The sequence below is a fragment of the Quercus lobata genome, chromosome 2, assembly GCF_001633185.2.
Source record: "Quercus lobata isolate SW786 chromosome 2, ValleyOak3.0 Primary Assembly, whole genome shotgun sequence".
Taxonomy (NCBI): Eukaryota; Viridiplantae; Streptophyta; class Magnoliopsida; order Fagales; family Fagaceae; genus Quercus; species Quercus lobata.
This window is the reverse complement of record NC_044905.1, coordinates 70,420,114-70,444,928: the sequence shown is the minus strand read 5'-3', so window position 1 is coordinate 70,444,928 and position 24,815 is coordinate 70,420,114. Positions and strand designations below refer to the sequence as shown.

Genomic DNA, 24,815 nt, shown 5'->3' with positions numbered 1-24,815 from the left:
CCCAAGCCCGTTCAGCATATGAGCCCAGGGACAGAACCAAGGCCTTGAATGGTCCTCGGACTCAAGTCTATGGGGAAACCAAGTACCAAAAAATTATAAAAATTACAAGTTTTGGACAGAACCAAGGCCTTGTATGGTCCTCGGACTCAAGCCTATGGGGAAACCAAGTACCAAAAAATTATAAAAATTACAAGTTTTGGACAGAACCAAGGCCTTGTATGGTCCTCGGACTCAAGCCTATGGGGAAACCAAGTACCAAAAAAAATTATAAAAATTACAAGTTTTGGACAGAACCAAAGCCTTGTATGGTCCTCGGACTCAAGCCTATGGGGAAACCAAGTATCAAAAAAATTATAAAAATTACAAATTTTGGACAGAACCAAGGCCTTGTATGGTCCTCGGACCCAAGCCAATGGGGAAACCAGATACTGGGATAAGAAAAGGTTTGAATCTCGTAAGATGGGTTACTTGATAAAAATGTTAGGTCACTTCATCCATGGCTTAAACACCATAAAAGGTTAAGGCCAATAAAAGTGTAAGGAAGGGGGTAGAACGCCCCAGCACTTAGTCATATAAGAAGGCCGCTCATTTGGTGGGTGCTATATCTTCAAATGGTTATTCCTTACATGACATCAAGCCTTCGTTTTTCTCCTCGGCTAGCATGGGGTAAGTATTACTCTTCACTGATCGGCCTTATTATGCCAAGCATTTTTATTAAAGTTATGGCGACGTCTTTTTATTATCAAATCTTTTGGTCTTAGCCGTCATTGATTTAGATGCTATATTATTGTGCCGAGCAGCGTTTGTAGATCCAAAAAAAAAAAGACATAAAGACAAAACATGCGAAATAAAATAACAACGATTTTTATTAATACGAAAAATTATTACAATGTACAAAGAAGGGCTCGAACGAGCCTATACAAAATGTGAACTGCCCAAACGATAGTTACATCCGTAGTACAGATAAGTAAACTGCTAGGCGTCTTTTAAACTCGTCTTCAAAGTCTCTCCAATCTTTACCTCAATACTGCTCATATTATGATAAGAACCTTCTTTGGGAAGAAATGGCGGAGGAGGAAATAGTAAGGAAGAAATCAATGAAGAAGATGGAGGAGATGAATGAAAAAGATGGAGGACATGAGTAAAGAAGGAGGAGAAGAAGAGAGAAGAGATGAAAAGAAAGAAAAAGGAGCAAAAGAGAGAGAAGTGAAAGCACCAGGATGGAACTGGTGCTGGGAAGACTAAGAAAGGGAGACGGAGAATAGCCCCAGTGAAGGAAGAGAGGAAGAAGTAGAGACACTTAGTCCCTGCCTCGATCCTGACTCCCAACACACTGGAGCCATACTAGGTATGCTCATAGGAGAGCGGTTGGTACTAATGATGGGTGTTCTCGACTCAGTCACGCCGAAAGTTTGACGTGACGAGTCCCTACTTCGGATTTTGACTGAAAGAAGGGTGAGATTGATTTTGAGTCTTCGCATCCCTGTCCCGATCGAGCCATAATGAGCTTTATTGGAACATGGCGTTTATGGGAGGAGTTTGACTCCTGCATCACTCGTTGTTATGATAAAGTGTATCACAATTTAGTTTGTGAACCAGTGGGTAAAATGAACCCTAGGGGAGGCCAAATATTTCAAATCTCAGAAAGATGAGAGGAAATTCTTTACAAAAACAATAACCTCCACTTTTCCTTCTTATACTGAGGGTGGAGCGGGAGACATTTAATAGGTTCAGATATCCAAAGGAATCTGCCAACACAAACATGCCGATTCCGTTTCTCCACCCCATCAGAACAAACCGCCAAATTAAAGCAGCCTCGTAAATAGTGGTCATTAAAAGCACGTTTTGGGATACCCAAACGATAAGAGCACATCAAGCGCGAAATTAAAAAGCTGCCTCATAGACCGGCGCATTTCTTGGACAGATGAGGAGCCGCCAGCATTATTAAAAGGCCAAGTTGATTGGGCCGTAGGAAGAAGTTTGGCATCACCAAAACCCCCATTTCCAACCACGAGGTTGGACAGCCGGGTTTTGAGGGGCTATTGTGGGGCCCAAATGATTTACGGGCCGAGCCCATCTACCTGGGGAAAATCCAAAGGCCCAAGCCGAGGAGGGCTATGGCCCAAGCTCAACAGAATAGCCTGTGGATATTGCCGAGGACGGCTCAGTCCTCGGCAGACCCAAAGTCCCCCCCCTGAAGGAAGGGTAAAAACGGTATAGGACCGAAACTAGGACGAAAGATCTAAAATATCCAGGGAAAGCTGCTCTTACTGCCATTCAATGCTCTGAACCTGACAGAGCCGCAGTCTTTGGCTTTTACAACCACCCCCAACGACTTTGAATATGGGCTGATGGGACAAGTATCAATTTTGGAAAGGTTGACCTTATACGTGGACGAAGGACAATGAACGCAGGCGAATATAAAAGGAAAAAGGGGTAACCTAAAGAAAGGGGTTGGGAAAAATGACCAAAAACCAGAGCCTCCCAGCCTACCTCCAGGAGAAAGACTCCAGGGGTGAAGGAAAATCGAAACTTGTATGAATACCACAAAAAGCCCACCGCCTGTCGACCAAGGCCTAGCCTTCCAAACCCACGCTCTACAAATGATATTGTTAGGGGCCTTTTCACGTGCGAACCCGACACTGTTACGGTTCGCCACGAATCGCGTCCTTACACCAACTTATACTTTTTTTTTTTTTTTTTTAGAAATGTGCTAACTTTTATACAAACAAATACTCTAACATTGCTAAAAAAATCATAACACTTTTTACAATAATTTTTTTTTGAAAAAAACTTTTTGTAACAGTTGAGTTGGCAACCGGTTCTTATTCATACGCAGACAACTGATAATTTGCCACGGTGTGAAATTCCTTATGCGGATACTGTGTCTGTATGTGAACTTTCCCTTTTGGTCCTCGAAATCCAGAGTGCTGAAGAAAAATTATAACTCTCTGGCAGCGAGTCTGCTTAAATCCCTACACGCGCGCGTATCGTCACAGTTATTCAAAGTAGAGAAGCGGAGGATCTCTGACTTTATATAATGCTCCATGCGTATGAATGAATGAGCGAACGAATGTACACTAACATGTACCATAATATCAGTCTTTCCTTCTTCTTTTATTTTTTTCACAATCCCATACTCTCTCACTTACTTAAATACAATCCAACCTTTTCTCCACCGTCTATTTGTCAACATCTCATTCGTCAAACACTATACATATTCCCAAATTACCCCTTATATACACGTGTCCCATTATCAACGGTGATTTTTCATATTCCTGAATAACATAATAGAATTACCCACTATTTTTTCAATTTTTTTTTTTAATTTTCTCTTTTTCCCCATTCGCTTCGTTTTCTCATTTGGCTTCATTCGTTTTCTTCTCTGATCTGTTACGAGTCGTTTTGACCCAAAAAAAAGAAGAAGAAAAAAAAAAAAAAGAGTAGTATATATATTTTATTTTGAATGCCGTTGAAATTAAAGAAATGAAATCCGAACTTTTCTGCTCGTAGATTTGGGAAGTATAAGAAGAAGACTGGGGGATTTTGAATTCCAAGATAATTTGGTTTTTGTTGGAGGCTCTGTTGCTCTTTGCTTTTTGTACATCTTTAGGGTTTTTCTTGGTATAGGGGGGAAAAAAAATGAAGTCGCTTGGAAAGCTCCGGAGATTGGCACTGCACAAAAACGATGGGAAAGAGAAAAGAGAGTTTCAACCTTCGGCACACTTGGATGAGCTCGCTCAGGCTGCTCAGGTACTTACTTTTCAAACTACTCTTCAACTTGAACTTTGCCACATCCATAACGGTATTCAATTTCAAACAAAATTTTTTTTTTTTCTTTTTAGTTAGGTTTTGAATTTTTGTTTGTAAATTTTGTTCATGCTTCAGAATTAATTGATTTTTTTTTTTTTTTAAAATTCAAGCTTAAGCTAAAGATTAGATTTGGCAGTGAATTGAACATCTTTGCCTAAAATCTGTGTCTAATTGCTGAATATTTATTTTGAATTGTGGAAGAAAGTTACGGTTTAATTAATATGAATTAATTCGGATTCAAATGAGGTGGTGAAGGATTAGTTTGTGTTTTCGTTTTGAGAAATTATTGCAATCTGGTAATGGCTTTTGAGTGTTTTCTAGGTATGGGATAGTCAGGTTTGATTTTGGAATAGTGGTTCTCTCAAAAAAGAAAAATTAGAATAGTGCTAGTTGGAGCTTAAAAAAAAAAAAATTTCTATGTCATAATTATAATATGGGTTCCCAATATCCTCTTTTAAATTGTGGGTTTATATTTAATTTAGTGTAAAATACAAAAAAAAAAAAGAAAAAGAAAAAAGAAGGTGTCCCTGAGGGTTGGGCTAATGCCGGGTAATATCAATTTTTTTTTTCCCGAAAGTATTCAATTTGCTCTCTGAGTACAAATGTCACTTAACGCTGTTTGAAATTCTCATGTTCGTCTTACTTCCTTCCCTGTCTCTGTCTCTGGCTGCTATTTGTCTACCCAGACACTCCCTTGATTATATAATTGCTATAATGCGGTCGTTGTGAGACTTGCACAAGTAAGACAAGTCCTTGGAAGGAAAAATAAAGGACTTGAGGGGGCATGGAGCTTTCAAGTGGTGTTAAGTGTCATTTGTGCTTAGGGAGAAAATTCTTGACCAAACTTTAGGGGTGTTATTTGTATTTTTTTTCCTATAATTTACTATCATACTCAGTGAAGTGTGAGGTTTATTCCAAAATTATGTTTGTTTGTTAAATTGTGGATTTTAATCCTTTGATAGAAATGCACGGCAAGAGATATTTTCAGGAAAAGAAACTTTATGAAAAAGCTTATTTGCATGATTAATAAGTTATTTATGCAGCACATTGCATAGGTAATTTTGAAATAATCAAGGGCAACTAGATTGAACACAATTTTGAAATAATTTTGACTAAGGTTACTGAGGTCAGCGAGAGTAATGTTCCATAACACAAGTGTATTATTTTATTATTATATGTCTTTACATTTAATTACTGACCAATGAAAACTCATTCTAATGTGGTAACTTGTGGAAAGTGAATGGTTTTTGTTTGCCATCTAGCTCCCTTCATGAGACTATTTTCATCATTGTTATATCATTCTTTCATATTTGCAGGACATGCAAGAGATGAGAAATTGCTACGATAGCTTACTTTCTGCAGCTGCTGCCACTGCAAACAGTGCATATGGTAATCATTTACTACCTTCATGTGTATCATACGGGTCATATATTATTTTTTTATTAATAAAACCGGTATGCTTTTTGATAATATCAATGTGGCTACGTTCTCTGTGGTATTTTTCTGACCAAATAGCCAAATCTGAAATACAAACTAATTTGAAAGTTCTGAGTAGCCTTGGCACCAAACAGCAATATTTCTAAATTGAATGTGTAGTTGTGTACCTATATATTACACATCTGCTCATCGTGGATCATTTTTTGGCATGTTGCACCTTCTCTCAAAAAACCTTCCTGTTGGGTCAAGTTAATAAGTGCCCTTGGGGCATTTGTTAATGAACCCTTTTTAAAAAGTTTTGATACTACTTTTATGGGAAATATAAGAAGTTGTCAAAAAATCAGTTATTTTTTTCTTTTCCCATAAAAATTCTAAAAATAGTTCCTAAACCATGTCTTAGGGCATTCGTTAACTTTTCCCTTTAATTATACTTGATGCATGAAGAGTGCAGTGTCATATATTACTTCTTTAGCTTATCATCATTGAGGTCTCCTTTTTGACTCCAACTGCACTCTCAGAATTCTCAGAGTCACTGCGGGAAATGGGTAATTGTCTACTGGAGAAGACCACATTACATGATGATGAAGAAAGTGGTAAATAAATCAAAACTTTTATGATTTTGTTTTTCCTTTTTTGCCCCACTGTTTTTTTTTGGGGGGGGGGGGGTTGGTGGTGACTTTGAATTTTTGATTTTCTAAGCCTTGTATGGCTTGTGCTGTAATTGTTACACATTTATAAACAGGTAAAATTTTGCTAAGGCTAGGGAAAGTGCAGTTTGAACTTCAAAAACTTGTTGATAGCTATGTAAGTGCTTATTGTTATTATGTAATATGTAGCACGTGTTTTGATATCTTTTATAGTGTCTTCAATCTGATATTAACCTTTCGCCTTTTATACCGCAGCGCTCTAATATATTCTTAACAATTACAAATCCATCAGAGTCTCTTCTCAATGAACTTCGGACAGTAGAGGTTTGTTCACATGGATATCTCTCTTTTGTCTGCCTGTTAGCCAGTTTGGGACCTAATGACTTAAGCTTGCCTTTTGCCTTTGAATACAGTGTTCATATAATTTAAATCCTACCAATTAATGAGGGAGAGTGAGTTGATTGAAGTTGAGGGAACGAAAAAAAAAAAAAGGTAGAGGAAGGCCAAAAATAACATTAGTAGAAGCATAGTTGTTAGTATCGTACGATATGTATAGTATTGTGTGTAAAAAGTTTCGTATCGTATCAGCATATCGTAAGTGCTCATGAATCGTACGATACAATGTGCGTATCGTATGAATCGTATTTATCATTTGATACATAGACAAATGCTTTAAAATGAGATTTTTTGTTAAAATTTATACTTTTATTTGAATCTAACAAGTTGTAAGATTTGTTTTTAACACAAAATTTTTAGGTTACTTAATTTTCCTAATAAAATAACATATTCGTAAGTTTTTTTTTTCCCCTCTCTTTCTCCTACAAAATTTGAACTACATAGTACACACTTACACTTCGCTTTAATATTTACACGTTTATTTTCTATACTATGAATAAGACATTAATTGACAATATAGTTAATTTTTATTTTTGTCATTATTATTATAAGTCCAAGAAACTAGAATGATTAAAAATTATTAAAATAAAAAGAACAAGAAGAGATGGTAAATGTTAATGACGAAGAAGAAAATTTTAATGAAGAAATAAGTTTACAAAATTATAAACGTGATGATAACATTGACTTAAATGGGGTTGATTAGGCAATATGATGAAAAAAATTATTATTTTTGGGTCATTTGTAATATATTATCACTTTTGAATTTAAGCAATTTGAATGTATATGTTATAAACACATGCTAGTTTGATTTATTTAGTTAGCTTATTAAATATTATTACATAAGTGATAAATAAATTAGTCATTAGTTGAATATATTCAAAATTTATAATGAATATACCCTTTATATATGTATATCTATAATTTTTTTTTATTATAAATTTTATTAAATGTTTGTGTAGCTTAGGATACATGATACGATATGATACACAATATGGAAAAATCAAAAATCGATTCACGATACGATTCATGTTTTGATAACTATGAGTAGAAGTAGTAACAAGGATATGACAAGTATGATTTTGGATAGAATGGCAGAAAATAATTCATATGGCCGAACTTAACCAATCTGTTGAGGTACCGTAGCCAACCCAAAAAATGTGGGACTGAGGCTTGATTGTTTTTATTGCAATTAAATGCTTTTTCTTACTTTCCTAGGAGGGTCCCCATCACCTTTACTATTTAGATACATTAAACACATTGACTATATCGATTTATCCAGCATTGGCTTGTGAATAATGCTTACTGTTCCTTCTCTTGTTTGCTGGTGCAGGATATGAAAATACAATGCGATGAGAAGAGGTCAGTATCTGTCTATTATAATCCATTTGTTAGATTTGAAGTAAATATCTTCTAAATTTGGTGCATCATCTTCAGAGATGTATACAAGTACATGATGGCACAACATAAGGAAAAAGGAAGGTCTAAAAGTGGGAAAGGTGAAACTTTTACTGTAGATCAACTGCAAACCGCTCAGGATGATTATGATGAGCATGCAACGCTATGTGTTTTCCGGTTAAAATCTCTTAAGCAAGGGCAGTCTCGAAGTCTTTTAACACAAGCAGCTCGTCACCATGCGGCTCAGGTTTTCTTTAAATCTCTAAAATTTTCTAGACCTTTGTTCTTCTCATTAGTTTAACAATGTTGCATGTCTTCTTATCCCTTTTTGTTCTACTTTGAGTTCAGTTGAATTTCTTTCGGAGGGGACTCAAATCACTTGAGGCTGTTGAGCCGCATGTTAGACGGGCCACAGAACAGCACCATATTGATTACCAATTCAGTGGACTCGAAGAGGATTATGGGGATGATGGTGAAAATAGCTATAATCCTAATGATGACGGGGAATTGAGTTTTAAATATGGACCAAATATGCAGGGGCTTGATGGTGTTTCCATGTCAAGGAATTCAATGGAGGTGAGTGTAAATTCTAATTAAAAAAAGAGATTTGTTCATGATACAATTTAGAGCCCAAAAGTGAAGTAAATAGATTAGGAAGGGAAGGTACTTGACAAATTTGTCTTGTTGGGATCTCCGCCTGAATCCTCTAAATATCTATCTAGTTTGGTTGTGCTGGTGGTTCAGTTTTAGCCCTGGGCAAGGTAGTAATCAGTGCAGACCCAGGAACAAGGGAGGTTTTTTTTTTTTTTTTGGGGAGTGGAGGGGTGGGGGGGAAGAATGGGTGGCCCCCAGGCTTCCACAAACGTGGCGTGTGTGTGTATATATATAGGGATAGGAAAGTTCTAAAAGCCAAGGGATCAATTTCACCACCTGACGCCCCCTAGCTTCACCTCTGATTGTATACAATATTGGCCTGGTGATCATCATGTCATGAGTGTTTATTGTGATTTGGACTTTTTATTTCATTTTAGTTCTACTATGCCTTTTTTCTGTATCAATGATTTGGTGGCCATTCCCCAGGTGGATGAAGCGGGCCTTTCACCTTCAGCAACAGAAAATGCAGAGGTATGGTCCAGCATGGCTTTAATTTGTCAACCTTTCTGGTGAATAATACTATGTCACTTAACTTTGTGCTGCCAAAGTGAAAAAACACAAATAAGTTAACCTAATCCACCAATTTTCTCAACCTCCGTTAAAACCAGCATTATGTTTGGTAGAGGTGATGAGTGCAGTAATGGGATGGTGGGGCTGGAAGAGGAATACAGAAAAATTCTATCCAGTATTTGGTTTGAAAAAGAAAATGGAAGGAAAAGTGGGATGAGATTTCCTTCTGGAATATTGTTTGTTTGTCCCTTTAGGTGTCAACTAATAATGTTTTATATTTTGAGTTCACAAATGTTAACTTTTCGGCTTCTAGAATTCACGTCTTATGAGTTTCCTTGTGTAGATGAATGTTGACAAAAACCAGGAGGATCTCAGAGTCTCAGGTAGAGAGCCTAGAGTGGGTAGCCATTCAGCCCCAATATTTGCAGAAAAGAAGTTTGATCCAGCAGAAAAAATAAAAAATATGCAACCGTCTCGGAAGTCTAACACATATGTGCTGCCCACACCTATTGATGCAAGGCATTCAAGTTCATCAAGAACAAGTAATTCAGTTCCCCGCTCAAGGCCAAGTGGAGTCACCCACAATTTGTGGCATTCTTCCCCATTGGAAGATAAGAAGCATGAGAAGCATTCTGGCAATGGTAACTTGTCAGGACCCAGTATCTCAAAACCACAGTCAATAGACAAAGAGAGTGACAGCAATGATACCTCCACCCCACTACCTCCTCCTTTGGCAGAGGGGCTTTCACTTCTGCAACACGATACATTTAATGCTTCTGATACTAAAAAATTCAAACGACAAGCTTTCTCTGGTCCATTAATAAGTAAGCCAGGGTCAACAAAGCCTGCTTTATCTGCCAGTGGCCCCATTGCATCTACTGAATTGCCCCAGTTAGTTTCTGGAATGTTTTCTAGGTTGCCAATTCCTCAACCTTCTTCATCTCCAAAAGTATCTCCAAGTGCTTCACCTCCCCTTGTTTCTTCACCTAAAATAAGTGAGCTTCATGAGCTTCCTAGACCCCCAGGTAATTTTGCCCCTAAACCAGCAAAATCTCCTGATTTAATTGGTCATTCTGCTCCTTTGTCCTTAAGAAATCAGGAGCTTTCTGCAATGAATAAAATCCCTTTGGAGGCATCGAGTGTGGCATCTCCACTTCCAATTCCTCCATTTCCTCGGAGTTTCTCCATACCCTCAAGTGGTCAGAGAGCAATGGCAATACATGTTGCAAAGTTTTTGGGTTCTCCTCAAGTTCCGCACAAGGCTGAAGAAGTTGCTTCACCTCCATTGACCCCTCTTTCTCTCTCAAACGTTAAGCCAGCTTCAACTGTTAATGAAGTGGCCTCTCAATTTGGTCAAATCCGAGGTGAGGTACCATATTGTTTTAGAAGTTGAAATATTAATCTACTTGGAAGAATTACATTGCACGTGTGATTGATGATGGACATTGGAAGTCTTTAATGCTTCATGTATTTTCAACCCATTTTCAGTTCCTCATGATTGAGTTGGTACCATCAGGCATAATAGATGCTATATGAGTTAAATCTAGAAATTTTATGTTGCTCTGCTTTGGGTTGATATCACTTTTGAGGTCATGCATAGTAGTAGCGTGTTATTTATTTTTATTTTTTTTCCATTAGTCATTTACCACACTAGTACTATTTCTTAATGTGAAAGTCTTCAGTAAATGCAGGTGGGAGCTGATACTAAACGTGTGAAGCCTTTTTTTCCCCAGTGGTTGGCCTCGCAGAAGATTGTTTTGGGTCATTATCTTCATGTTGGGTACTTCATGTTGGGTACAGATCTGTACAGATGATGTTTTATGTATCTTTTAGTTTCTCATCTCAGTCTTTGTTCATTGTTTGGTAATGGATAATGATGAGAACTAAACACTACTCACTTGTGACATTTAAATCTCTCAGGCATATCGTAAAATGAAGAATTTTGTTTACATTTACAAAGAATTGCTAGTACAGGGCGTATTGTGCTTTCTTTAGGCCAGAGCAGATCGCAAGATTATGAATACTCGAGGGTTCTCATATTTTGTATTATAATCATTGATCTCAAAATAGCGCATTTTATGCGGTTTTCTTTTTTCTTCTTCTTTTTCTTTTTTGGAGGGGGGAGGGGGCTGCTGTTTGTTTGGGAAAGTGCAAAATTTCAATGTTTGAAGGGGAAAATTATTATGAGTAAACAAATTCATTAAAAGCGCAAAGGTTGAGTATACAAAGGATCTATGGTTTTTTTTGTTTTTGTTTTTTGTTTTACTAAAAAGATCTGTAAGTTCTAACAAGTTTGAGAAAGATGAACAACCACTAGCAACTAATCCAAACATAAACGATTTACAACCACAGTAGCGTAATTAAACTTGAACTATGTTTTTCCGACTTTTCTTACAATCTTCAAAGCTACATGTGTTGCATTCTCTCTAAATACACCATGTGTTAGTAGTGTTATGTTCTCTCTTTTTTTTTTTTTTTTTTGGATGATAGTGTTATGTTCTCTCTAAATGCACCACATTCCATAAATGAGTGCCCCACTCCATATGCTTGCATTACGAATCTTGCCAAATCTTCCTTTTGCAACAAGAGAATAGATCCACCACCCAGTTAGGCATGATCCCCAGCACCCTAATTACACATAAGATTATATCTTTTACTATGAAACACCTCCAGTCATGCCCAACCTCTACGGTTCTACCACTTAGACATCAACGATTGCCGATTGGTGCTACTCTAAATCTTTCAAATAAAACTGAGATTTATTACACAAAATGAAACATTCTCTTTGCTTCCCTATGGATTATTTGGTTAGTTTGAAATGATCAAGTTTTAAGGAATGAACATCACCCTTTAACTTCATTTTGCCACTCAAATTTACATCTTGTTATTGAGTTCACTTATCTCAATACCCTGGTCAACCTCACCCTAAGAGCTTCCAAGTGGGTCCTATGGTCCCTTGCGGAGGACAATTACATTAAAATAAAGGGCTGTGTTAACAGGCACCGTAAGGTACCTATTAACAGCAGTTTTATGTCATTTTTTAGTAGTATTTTAGGTTGTAGGGCTAACTTCATAGGGAGAAAGAAATATTAACATAAGCTGTAAGGTCAGCTTTATGTCTTTTTCTTCCATTTATCCAATTTTTTTATTAAGTGAGACCCACATTAGTCCAATCTAACAAGTATCGCATGATGCTTGATAACATTTGCCTAAAATAAAATACTGAAGGTAGTGCAAAAGGTTATCCGAGAACAGCAGGTGCTGTAAGTACCTAATGCATCAATGAACCAAGACCATTTTTGCTTATGTTGGTTGTGCTTATGTAGTTAGCACGTTTGGATGATCAAGCCCTTGTTGATTTATCATTGTGGTTAATGCTTCTCTGACATTTTTTGTTATCTAATTGATCGTGTTGTACTTGATGCTTTATATCTGTCTATTTCCCATGCATTTGATGGCTCTTGTCTGAGTGTCTCAAGAAAGACAAGTTGAAGACTTCAAATTTCTTCATTAGCTTAGGTGTGAGTGAGTTGTTTTGTATAGGGTGTTTTGTCACAGAATTGCTGAAGAAGAAGATTGTTAGGATTTTTACTATTGGCATATTTTGTATCAACTTTTTCTTGTATTTTCTCATTGTTATTTTCGTTGTAATATTTGTGGGTTCATTGTACTTGATTGAGAGGTCAAAGTACCGAAAAGTGTAGTTGTTGAAATAAGCATCTCGATTGACTATGATCACCATCTCAGGCGAGTTCAGAGCTTGAAAAGCTGTTGGAATAACAATCTCAACAAACACTCGGCGATAACTTAATTGAGCAAGTTTTGCAAACTTAAGACAAATTAGTTATTTGCATCCTCTATTGTACCCATCTCTTAGTCTCTCTCGTATATTCTTCTAACCCATGAGATCTAGGCTTCAACAACCTAAATCCCATTTGTTCTCTCTACCTTGTCCCTCTCCAATTGTTGAATTCCGTGAGAGGGGATTAAATCTAGTACATACATAGTCATTTAGAGTTCTTTATTGTTGTTTGGTGCTTGGGAATGATTGAAGCAGTCTCAAAATCTTCAAGAGGTCTTGAAGTGTCCAAGGAGCCTCGATCTAGCAATTAATAACTCAATCTAGTGACTAACAAGGAGAAAAGACTCCTAGAATCAATTGCTATCAGGAGCTAGAGGCTTAAATACATAGTCATTACTAAACTCGTAGGGTTTTGTAAGTGAATTGTACTATAACTATTCTTGTTAGTGGATCATTTAGCATTATAGGCCTAAAGAGTTATTTTTTGTCCGATTTGGGTTTTTCTCTTTGTGAACACTTCTAATGTTCTTGTAGCCTGTTGGTGTGTTGATTATTTGGGCTTGTTTTGATTATCCATCCATGCATATGCTAATTAGATAATTAGTTTAAATTTTACATAAGCTATAAAATCAGGTATAAATCAGTTATTCTTATATATCAATTTGTATTGTAACTTTGTTGCCTTTCTATAGTGAAATTCAATTTTTTCTATTCATGTGATGAGCTTGCTGATCTTTTAGCCCTTTGAGTATTTGTTTCTCCAACTTAGGAACTCCAACCTATCTCTTCACTCTCTTAGAGGGTTTTTTGCAAGGAAGTTGATAAATCGATTCCCCCTTTATTGTTTCGGCCTTTTTTAGGGCTAGGCCTCCCCTTCTTTCTTAACAATATCATCCTACCTGAATAAATAAATAACTAAAATTTGCAATATCCCTTTCTTTTTTTTATTTGACTAAAATATTGGTCATGCTAATACTGATGCTCCAGAAGGGGAAGTTACAACGGTTTATACAGTTAAGAACTTTAACTTAATTGTTAGACTACACAGTATGACACACGGTCAATTGTAAGTGGCCGGGTACTAAACCGAGAGAAACGAACTTGAAGTTGCAAACACTGTGAGGCGTGAGGAAACCGATAAACTAAACAAAAACAACTATCTATAACCCTTCATGTCCGTGTCCATGTCCATGGAGCTAATAACCTCATGCAACTGCAATACCCTCCAATTCCAACGTCCCTTTCATGCTGTGGCTTCGAGTTTCAGCCTCTCCCAGGCCCACTTCCCACACTCCTTATCCACTCGTAATTACCACACCCTCCGCTTCCACCCACCTCTTCCAACCTCTCCTTCCCACACTCAATCTCTCTCCACCACTTGCTCTGTGGCCAATGATAGCACTCTCAGTGAGTCCTTTTCAAAAACCCAAGTTTCTTTTCTTTTTTGGGTTGGAATGTTTTTATTTAATTAATGTTTTGTTGAACTGAGGATGTTTTTTTTTTGTGTGTTTGTTCATTGTTGGATAGAGTTATAGATAGAAGCAAGATTGAAGTTTGTGTTTTTGTTGTATTATGCTCTTTTTTTGGTTTCTCAACCTTGTGTTCTCAGTAACAAAACAGATTTTAACTGTTGAAGCATTTTAAGTTCATTGAAATTTTTCATCCAATTCTTATGGGTCGTTTTAAAGACTGAATTATTTTATGAATTTACCTAAAATGAATTGGGGTTCTCAGAGATTTCCTTAGTTTTGTTTTAATAGGTAATGAACTCTTTATGTGATTATAATTGTTGGATATTTGTAACGTTCTGAAATGCATGTCAGTTGTTTGATGTTGGTTTCCAAGTTGGTGAGCCATGGATTTTGTTGGTCTAATGTGTGCCAACTTCCTCATTAAGTTACTATAATTGCATAATTCAAATATGAGTACTCATTTCCATATTCACATGATTCAATTATGCTCCATGTAAAGTGAGTAGAGGAGGGGAAGATTAACTTTTCTGTGTGATAGAGTGAAAATAAATTAGATTGGGTGGTGAAGTTTTAATTCGCTTGATTAGATTTACAATTTTTAAGGGTTTTGAAGTAGTTAAATTACTAAAATTAAAAATTCAATTATGAGTACTCATTTCCATAATCACATGATCCAATTATGCTCCCTGCAAAGTGAATTGAGTGGTGAAGTTTCAATCAGCTTAAATTGATTTACAATATTTGAGGGTTTTTAAGTAGCAAGCTTCTATGTTCTAACTTCATTATTTGTGTCGCCCCTCCCTTTTATTCATTTTTGTCCCCTTTAAAGATCCAGAGACGAAGGAGCTTGAACCTTCTCTTGCATTGAAGGTGAGATGTCATTTCCTTGTGCCTCAATCGTCTATGCATTTTGTTCTCTCTGAAAAAATGAGTTATTCTAAGAAAGAAAATGCTTCTTTAGTGAGGGAAGCCAAAACTGGGAATTTTGTTTCCCTTTCATATATAGTTTTTATGATGACCATGGCTTGAGAAGATATGCTACTCCTGTTGATTTCTTGTGGTTTGAAGTTCTCATTTTAACTGTTCAGTTTTGATCCAGAAGAAAGCTATGGATATAGCCCCTGACCTGAAAGGAACTTCCATATTTCTTGTGGGTAAGAATCACTTGATGCTTAGTGATGCTTCTGAACTTATAGATCTCATGTTGATTATGGTTGTGTACTTATGTGTCTGGTGTGATGATTGGTTTGGTGTTAAGGGATGAAAAGCTCCATAAAGACCAGTTTGGGGAAACTTCTAGCAGGTGTATTACGATATTATTACTTTGACAGGTATCCATGTGCTGTAACTATGAAAATTCAGGAGAAGATCAAGTAATCCCTATGGCTAAATTTTTGTTTTGGGTTCTTCTACATCCAGTGATGGTTTGGTTGAGGAAGCTGCCGGAGGTGAATCAGCTGCCAAATCTTTAAAGGAGAGTGATGAAAAGGCATTTTGTGAGTCTGAGGTGATTGCTTGAAATTTGAAACTTATAGTTGCTTTCTGTTGCTTTTGTATTAAAGCTCTATTGCAGATTAAGACTGGTTACATCAGTTGTGTTCAAAGACTATTCAACTTAGAAGGCAGTTCACTTAAAGAATGAACCTCAATGATCAATCTCCAATTACTAAAGGCTGGCTGAGGCCAGAACAGTATCAGTGATAGCATTTTTGCCATATTTAATATTCAAACTGCGTTGGTTAATCCTCCTAATAAGTCAGCTTATACTTGAACCGGAAGTAGTGAAGCATTTGGATATCCTAAGAAATTTTGGCATGTTGCTGCAGACTGAAGTATTGAAGCAGTTATCATCCATGGGTCGACTAGTGATTTGTGCTGGAAATGGTGCAGTTCAGAGTTCTACTAATCTGTAGGAATACTGCTCCCACTTATTTCTTAATTCACAGCCTATAGTCCGGTGCATAAGTAATCTATCATTATTAAGTTCCTGCTTATTTCGATTTACTTTCATCATATATAGGGCATTTCTGAGACATGGAATCTCGATATGTGTTGATGTACCCTTAGACATGGTAGCCAGGGAGGTGATTAAAGACCAGTCTCAACTTTCTGATTCAGAAATATATACTTCTGAAGCTTATTCCGAGGTTTTAACTTACTCTCTTATTTTCAATAGTAGAACCTGCCTAGTCTTTCTCAAACTTTCACTAAATTTTAGTAATCTTGAGCCCTTTTAAATATTAACAGCTCTGATAAATGATAACCAGGTTTTGACTCAGTTAATTGCACTTCATGAAGAAATGAGAGGTGGATATGGTACAGCTGATGCAACTGTTTCACTACAAAGTATATCCCCACAATTTCTTGTTCTCACTTCATCATGTAGTCAACTGTATTTTCTTGGTGGTTCTAACAGCTACCGATTCTTTGCAGAGGCTGCTACTCAATTAGGTTATGATGATATGGACGCAGTTACCATCGAAGACATGACTTTAGAGGTGAAAAAATATAGTTACAATGAGAAAATGCTTTGGTTTTTGATCTAGATAATAAGACTAAGTCACTAAGCATGACTTTCTTTTCTTTTTCTTTTTTAATTTCCCCCTTTTATTTACTAATATTTCAGGTTCTCAAGGAGATTGAAAAACTGACAAGAGTTAAGAAGTTGATGGAAGAAGCAGCAAGACCCTTTTAACTAGCTACATCTGTGCTTTCATCACTTGTACCGAATTCCGACACTTTACTCACCATAATTTTTGGGACATGATCCATACTCAAGAGCTTTTCTGCTTGCCTTGGTAGGCATTTTAATTTCACTTTCGCTTTCTAGTTGTTTTGACTGAAAACTTGGAATAAAATTTAATAGTAGCAATCTGTATAAAAACACCAACATTTTTCATTATTTACGTATTCTAATATGTTAATATCCTCTGCAGCAATCCATAATTCTTCCAGAGGTATTTCTCTGGTTGTAAAGGCTTTCAGGCATTACATGTCCAATCAGACTATTTTTTTAATATAAAAAAAAAAAACAAAAAAATCACTGTGATTTCCCTAGTTCCACCAGCATCTATGAGTACGTCTCTAGTGACACCATTCATCTAGCATAATAAAATATTCTGGTCTGCAATTAAATTTTATCTTAAATCTGGGGTGGCAAAATGAAAGTGGGGTTTTAGAAAATACATAGAAAGTCCTCCCCCAAACAATGGGCTTGGTTGTTCCACGCCTGAGGTATCTTCAATTGTATCATTATTCATGACTATTGACTATTGAGTTCATGACACATGTAGTGCAACCCCAATGCTGGGTTATGATAATGTATAGTGGCAACTGGGGTCCCATATAGCAAGGCTTGGAGTGGCGATGCCCCCAAAATTTTAAAAAATTATTTTAAATTATGTTTAAGTATTAAAAAATTTAAATATTTAACTACAAAATAAATAGAAGTTGGGCCCTTCCCAAATGTTTGAGTTAGTCCGATGATGCTCTTAAAAACCAATAGAATTTGTCAATTGGTCTAGTAATTATAGAGACAAGATAATTTTTGTTTTTTTTTAATTCGTTTTTTTGTACATGTTTAATATCAAATTAAACATCTTTTGTATACTCATTGAAGTTTAAAAGATGATAAGTTTCCCTAAAAATTATCTTGCGAAAATAAATATGTGAAAGTTGTTAATTTTATATACAATATATTTATAAATTATGACCTAATCTAGTATCAAAATATTAATATTTATATTTGTGTATATGCGTTTACGCATGTATAATAGTTTATCTTAACTCAAGACTAATATATTAATAACAAAATTTGGCCCCTAAACAAAAAATTCTGGCTCCGCACCTGGGTCTCAACTCTCAACCCTTAATTACCTCTCTTTTTTTGCTTTCTTTTTTTTTCGCTTCTAGAAATATGGTCCAAGTCAAATCATTTAAATAAAAAGGCCTACTTGGATGTTTCTAATGTATAACTAATAAGTTACTAATCTCCAATTTGACAAGTTAAACCAAGAGATGTAGTTGTTTTTGTCCTCATAGGTCAAGTGACCATATATGTAATGTATGAGCATTGATTGAGCAGTGAGTCAGGTCGGTGAGATTTGTCTATTCTGATGTACAAATGTAGATGTCAATGTCTCAATGATATATATATCAAAAATGATACAAGAGGGTGGTTTATCAGCCTGAGGCTGAGATTATATACAGGTTGGTTGGCACACCACGTGACAAATGCTGGCTAGATCTCTTTGTTTTATACGTCCTATCATGTGATCTTTCGTCTACTGTATCACGTGCCCCCTTTGGAAGAAATTGTTAGAGAGCATCCTCCAATATGGTCTAATCAAAACCTCAGGCTTAGAAACAAGGCAGTCTAGGAATTTTTGTTTGGGGAGCCAAGTTACCACACTAATATATTTATCAAGATAATCTCCACATACGTATACACATACACATTTTTTTATTATATATATACACACTTTTTTATTTGATAAGTTATATATATACACACACCCAGCAAAAAAAAAAAAAAAAGAGTTTAGTATTTTCAATCAAAATTATGTTTGATGATGATCTTTTATAAAATAAAATTCATTTTTTCCATTTTCATAGTGAAATTCTTAGAAAATTTCATTTTAAATACAAATTATCAAATTTTATACTAAAGTAAGTAAAAAATCTTTCAATTGAATTAATGAAATTTTTGAAAATATAAATGATCCAAAACTTAGAGGAATAAATTAGTCTCCAAACATATTTGAAACTATTTTGCTCTAACCTATTATGTGGCAACTAAAGACACATTTCATGTATAGTTTTAATGACAAGATTTTTTTAATGAGTCAATGACTTGTTAATCGCCACATAACAGGTTAAAAAAGATAGATTCAAACATGTTTAATGCCAAACTTTATAAAATATTTAACTGATATAAGAACACATTTTACAATAAAAAATAAAATTGCGAAAAATAAAGTTATATCTTTATTACTATTAAACCAATTTTTTTTAAGAGCATCATTGGGTAATTCAAATATTTTTGGGGGGGGGGGGGGAGGAATCTTATTTTTATAGACTAAATTTTGAAAACATTAAAATAATTATATATATATTTAAAAAAAATTCAAAATTTTGGGGAGGCCATGGCCCTCCCACCCTTTAACACAACTTCGCCCCTACTTAGAAACCTACTTTCAAATACATTCCATATCTAACTCAATAAATAGGTGTGGAATAAAACCCCCAATGGATGGGTTAAGCTTAACACGGATGGGTCTTTGATTGGCAATCTTGGGAGGGCAGGCAGAGGTGGGCTCATTCGAGATCAAAACGGCATTTGGATTACAGGTTTTAGTCAGAACATAGGGATAGCTACCATTATGGAGACTAAGTTATGGGCTCCCAAGGATGGGTTATCTGTTTGTAGAGAATTAAACCTTTCAACTGTTGAAATTGAGATTGATGCTAAAGTTGTTCTTGGGTGGATTTCAGATTCTTATAACTATAACTTACACCATGCGACTCTAATTTTGGATTGCAGGACCATCATTAGCCAGATTCCTCAGGTGAGGATGAACCATTATTTCCATAAAGCAAATAAGTGTGTGGATGCTCTTACAAGGAAAGACTCGGAGCTGGATCAAGACCTTATTACTTTTAATAGTTCACCTGTGCACACTCTTTATGTTGTATTATTATGATATTTTCGGTGTGTACTATGAGAGGCTTTGCTCTCAAACCTCTATTGACCTCATTTAGTTTCTAATATTATCCATTATTTACCATTTTTTTTTACTCTCTCTCTCTCTCTCTCTCTCTCTCTCTCTCTCTCTATATATATATATATATATATATTAGTTTCTCTTTTTATTTCTCTCCCTTCTCCGCACATCGCAACCCTAGGTAACACAATGATCTAAAAATCATTTTGGATCAATTTCAGTTTGGCTATTGAAATAAAATACTTTTGTACCAGTCTATTTTAGCATACCATTTTGAAATATATATTACAAAATTTATATACCAAAGTCTGTATCATACAATATTATACTATATTAAATTGTTAATTCAATGCATAAATCACAATAAAAAAGAGCTCCACCAATATGTCCTGCGATCATCTTGTTGTGAATGGATACATGCAAATTTTATTCTTCTGGGTTGGTAATAGAGTAGAATTAGATACGTAGTTCCCTAATTTATTTAGTGTTCATTTTGTACAATTTATATACATACACCTAAAAAGAGGTGTAATTTTAAAGAGTTTATATTATATATATATATATATATATATAGTTTTTGGCAGATACAAATCAGAGAGTCTGATAGGTACAAAACAGCCTTTACCACACCCTTTGGCCATTACGAATGGAACGTAATTCCCTTTGGCCTTAAGAATGCACCTTCTGAATTCCAAAACATCATGAATGAGATTTTCAATCCATTCTTCAATCATACCATTGTGTACATTGATGATGTACTCATCTTCTCAGAATCCCTAACTCAACATTGGAAGCATCTTAGAACATTCTTCCAAACCATCAAACTTAATGGTCTTGTTGTTTCAGCTCCAAAGATCAAACTTTTTCAAACCAGTGTTTGATTCTTAGGTTTTGATATAAGACATGGTGTCATCAAACCCATAGATAGAGTCATTCAGTTTGCAGAAAAATTTCCTGACGAAATCCTAGAAAAGACCCAACTTCAAAGGTTCTTAGGATCTCTCAATTATATTTCTGATTTCTATCAAAATCTCAAGCAAAAATGTAAACCTCTTTTTGATAGGCTTCGGACAAATCCTCCTCCTTGGATCCCGGAACATACCTCTGTTGTCCAAGAAATCAAAAAATATGTCAAGACACTCCCTTGCCTAGGAATCCCCTCAGAGAATTCCTTCAAGGTCGCTCTGATACCAAAAAAGGGGGTAAGTTACAACAAAGGGGGGAGAGTGCCGTTCTGGGCAATCTGGGTGTGGAAGCTTAGATAGGTTACAAATGCATTTCTATTACAAATGTAAACTAGGATACAAACTGAGAAAGCCATCTGTTTACAATAGTAAAGAGGAGAAGGGTTTCTAAGTCTGAGGAGTGGAACTCTGAGGTAGTGTGTAAACTCGACCTTAGAAGTCCTGCTGAAGACTGAAGCAAAGGGTTCCTTTTATAGCTAGAGGAAGCCATGGATCCATTCAGGAGATTGTGGAAATCACGGAGGGTAAAATGCTTTTACTCCCACGTGAATATCTTTTCAGCCGAAAGTAAATAGTAACCTCAATGATTCTGTCAGGGTACTGTTTAGTGAACAATAACGGTCACTGTTCATGAATAGTGTTCTGTCCCCTTGCTTTTCTGAATAGTAACTCTGTACAGTGTTCTAGTACTGTGTAGTGAATAGTACTCTGTCGGCAGCTCTGCTGGTGCGGGTACTGTTCCTGGAATAGTAACTGGGCTGCAAAGGTGGTTCTTGAGCTATTCTGGGGCTTCTGGAGCTGTTCTGGAGCATCCGGGAGTTGTTCTGGAATTTTTGAAGAGGTAGGAGAATTCTTTTCTTCTGACTCTTAGCTTCTTGATCTTTAATTAGTATCATGGCCAGATGGGTATCCATCATACGGATCCCATGGAGGATCATAATCACAATTATGCTCATGATACTTAGAATACTGATTACAAAATCCACAGTACAGGATAGGTTCATAATTTGCCTGCTATGTTACTAGTTGCTTGGGCTCAATGTAATCAATTCTTTCGATATGGAGGGCTGTGGAGTATGGCCTGGTGGTGAATACTGAAATTCTGCCAGTATTTCCAACAAAATGGTAATTCTGCCATAGTTCGCTGGTGACATCTATAATCTCATTATTGAAGTAACCTCTCCAGCAATCTGCAAGGGCATCGGGGTCTTCATAATAGAGATAAGAGTCTCCTTCATACCAGGGGCCATTATGAGTGTACCCGTTGATGAGTACAAGATGGTGAGCAGGTTGGACAATCATCCAATTGTTTCTGTCCCATTGTGGAAGAGTACTCCAGCATCTGATGGAGACAAAAGGACTATTGATTTTTGAGACAACCTGACGGACGATCTGAGGAAACTGGTTGATCTGGTCATGGCTTGTTAGCTTGATGAGCTTGATGAAACCATATTCAAACATTTGTGAAAGTCAGCTTGGATCTTCTTCAACAGACCAATCTTCATAATTGATTATTAGGCTGGGGAAGGGATGTTTCTTTTCATAGACCCTGTGGCTGCTTCCAAAGTATTCTTCCCAGGTTGACTGGATGAAGGCATTATCAATATCATCTGAGTCTTCACCATAAACTGGGAAATGAGTGGTGACCAATATTCTGAAATGCTTGAACCATAGGTCACATGATTCAGACATGGCCTTGCTTCCCAAGATACGAACTTGTATGTCGGTTGACAAGTTGGCAACAACACTTCTTAGCTGGTTTTGAGTCTTAAGACTTAACCTGGCATAATCGGTGCCTATAATAGTCGTTTTATCCATTGAATGGATATCCTCTTTGCCAAAGAGTTGACTAAAAGAAATTCGACTTATTTCAATTTCTGCCTCAAGATTTACTAGGTGTATTGCTAGTGCTCTGAGGGTTTTTTGAAAAAGGCGATTGTTGCTTTGGGTAAAGGCTTTCTAAAGGTTATCAAGGATAATTTTGATGGAGGGTGGAAGGTCAGTGTACACTCCATTTTCAAATTGGAAATTCCTGGATAAAACTTCATGTAAGGTGATGGCCACATTACCACTGGAAAATATTATTTTAAGTGGAACAGATTCTTGAAGGGATGTTGCTTCCCTGGGTTCTGATCCAGAAGAAGCGCCTTCATGCCTTTGATAAGGAAAACCCTGGATAGGAGCTTTTCCTTTGTTCTTGCTTGAAGAAGCCATTTTCCACTTATTAGTGGGGCAAGTATAATGAGTTATTTGCTTTTCTTCCTGCCATGTATTAACAAAATGGTTATTTTTGAAAACATTTTTGTTAAAATCATGAGATGTCATGGAGCAAATACTTTTATGTTGGATGCATGAAATAAGATATGATGAGGATTTATGAAGCTGTTTGAGGTTCAAAGAATCATCATTTCTGGAGGCAGAGTGATCAAGGTTCTTTTCTTGAGTTAGATTTTCTGGAGAAATTTTGGCATTGACAAGGCTAAGGGTTTTGGAGATAGAGACTTCTTGGAGACTATTGATGTCTTTAGGCTCTGGGCTCCTAAGAAACTTAAACTTGACTGGTTGGCCAAAAAGATGGGTAGTGATTCTTTCACTATCTGTGATGAAAGGATACAACAGAAACATGAATGGGTTTCCTAAGATGACCCTATCTGTCATATTTTTGACAAGAACAAATGTGATTTTAAAACACGTATTGTCTTGGCAAACATGTGCTTTTGGGATTTTGAATTCAATCTGCATTTTCCCTCCACTTGCGAAAGTTAACCTTTCTTTGGTTTTCCGGAAGTATTTAGAGGGGATAATTCCTTCTTGAATGCAGTTGAGATCAGCACTTGAATCAATTAAGGCTACAACCTCAAATTGAAAATCTTTGCTGATGACAATCCTGACTTTGGAGTGCCATTTCTGGAAGTTAATTCTACTGATGGTTTGCAAGAACGACTCATTGGTTGGTTCTTGTTGTTCCATATCTGCAGTAGGGTTAACTGTTTCATCTATTTCTTCATCAGAAGGGTTTTGTAATGAGGTTCCTTCCTCATTGCCTTGATGAGAAATATTTTCTAACTATTTGACTCTTTGATTCATGAGATTGTGATCAACCCTAAAGATGGTTAATTCTTGCCTAAGGTTTCTCACTTCTGATTTAGTAACCTTAATTTCTTTCTAGAGATCTTGGACAGTCAACTCTTTCTTGGATTTGGTAAACCTATTGTAGATTTTTTCCAAATCAACTTTGGGTTCTTGAATCCTAGGTTTGAATGTACTGGCTTCCTTAACTTGGGTTTTGTGGAACTCACTAAGCCTTTGAACTTTAGTAACTGGGTCTTCGATCTGTTCTATGAGATCTAAGAGCAGTTCTTCTTGCTTAGAAAGAACACTGATAGTCTTGTTTATACAACAACTATCTTGGCAAGCTAGGATTTCATTTGTGCCGCTAAAGGAACTAGAAGATACTCTAGAGGTTTCAGAGGATGTCCTAAACAACTGGCATTTCTCTTCTGCACTAGACTCACTTTCTGAGTGGTCAAGTTCTAAGAGTTTGAAGATTTCTTCCTTACTGGTTTGGTCATTGATGAGGGTATTGATAAGGGTTTTGGCCTTAGCTTTACACTCTTTCTGGAAATTTCCTTTCTTTCCACACGTAAAACACTTTCCCGATGTTTTAGGTATGAATTTTCCTTTGGATTTGCCTTTCTTATAGAAATCATCAGTCTTGAACTTCTGTTTTCTATAATGCTTGGAGGCTGTTTTCTTCTTATGGGGTTTCTCAGAGGGTTCTTCTCCTCTATGTTTGGATTTTCTTTTGGGGATGATTGAAGGTAAGCCATATTGAGTACATAAATTTCCTATTTCGTACTTGGCTTTGCTCTTGTTGGCTTGACTCTGGATTTTGAGATCTCTACACATCTTCATTCCTTCATTTCGGATTGTGCTTGAGATGTCTCCATAGGTTAGGCTATCATAATCTATGACACCTAAAGGGCTAGCAAGAGTTTCTT

General features: G+C 36.3%; 3 protein-coding genes across 7 annotated transcripts; 2 read left to right on the top strand and 1 right to left on the bottom strand.

Annotated features, from left to right (window-relative positions):
* Positions 1-3,334: 3,334 nt before the first annotated feature.
* Positions 3,335-10,946, top strand: LOC115976392 (uncharacterized protein At2g33490). 2 transcript variants are annotated; one of them, XM_031097640.1, is made up of 11 exons: positions 3,335-3,753; positions 5,130-5,202; positions 5,769-5,843; positions 5,993-6,054; positions 6,153-6,221; positions 7,624-7,652; positions 7,728-7,935; positions 8,037-8,264; positions 8,769-8,813; positions 9,196-10,216; positions 10,535-10,801. In XM_031097640.1, exons 1-11 carry the CDS (start codon positions 3,643-3,645, stop codon positions 10,552-10,554), a joined length of 1,941 nt encoding a protein of 646 aa, XP_030953500.1. In that variant the 5' UTR covers positions 3,335-3,642; the 3' UTR covers positions 10,555-10,801. The 2 variants fall into 2 exon arrangements, with proteins under 2 accessions (XP_030953500.1, XP_030953501.1); XM_031097641.1 differs by having other exon boundaries at positions 3,643-3,753; positions 10,544-10,946.
* Positions 10,947-13,691: 2,745 nt separating this feature from the next.
* On the top strand, positions 13,692-17,055 carry LOC115976390 (probable inactive shikimate kinase like 1, chloroplastic). Of its 4 annotated transcripts, none has more exons than XM_031097636.1 (10): positions 13,692-14,061; positions 14,956-14,996; positions 15,229-15,280; positions 15,385-15,457; positions 15,546-15,633; positions 15,953-16,035; positions 16,147-16,273; positions 16,394-16,472; positions 16,560-16,624; positions 16,753-17,055. In XM_031097636.1, exons 1-10 carry the CDS (start codon positions 13,827-13,829, stop codon positions 16,819-16,821), a joined length of 912 nt encoding a protein of 303 aa, XP_030953496.1. In that variant the 5' UTR covers positions 13,692-13,826; the 3' UTR covers positions 16,822-17,055. The 4 variants fall into 4 exon arrangements, with proteins under 4 accessions (XP_030953496.1, XP_030953497.1, XP_030953498.1 ...); XM_031097637.1 differs by having other exon boundaries at positions 15,226-15,280; XM_031097639.1 differs by having other exon boundaries at positions 13,694-14,061; positions 15,215-15,280.
* A 6,924-nt stretch (positions 17,056-23,979) lies between these two features.
* LOC115969671 lies at positions 23,980-24,723 on the bottom strand. Its single transcript, XM_031089355.1, has one exon. It carries the CDS (start codon positions 24,721-24,723, stop codon positions 23,980-23,982), a length of 744 nt encoding a protein of 247 aa, XP_030945215.1.
* Between the last annotated feature and the right edge of the window lie 92 nt (positions 24,724-24,815).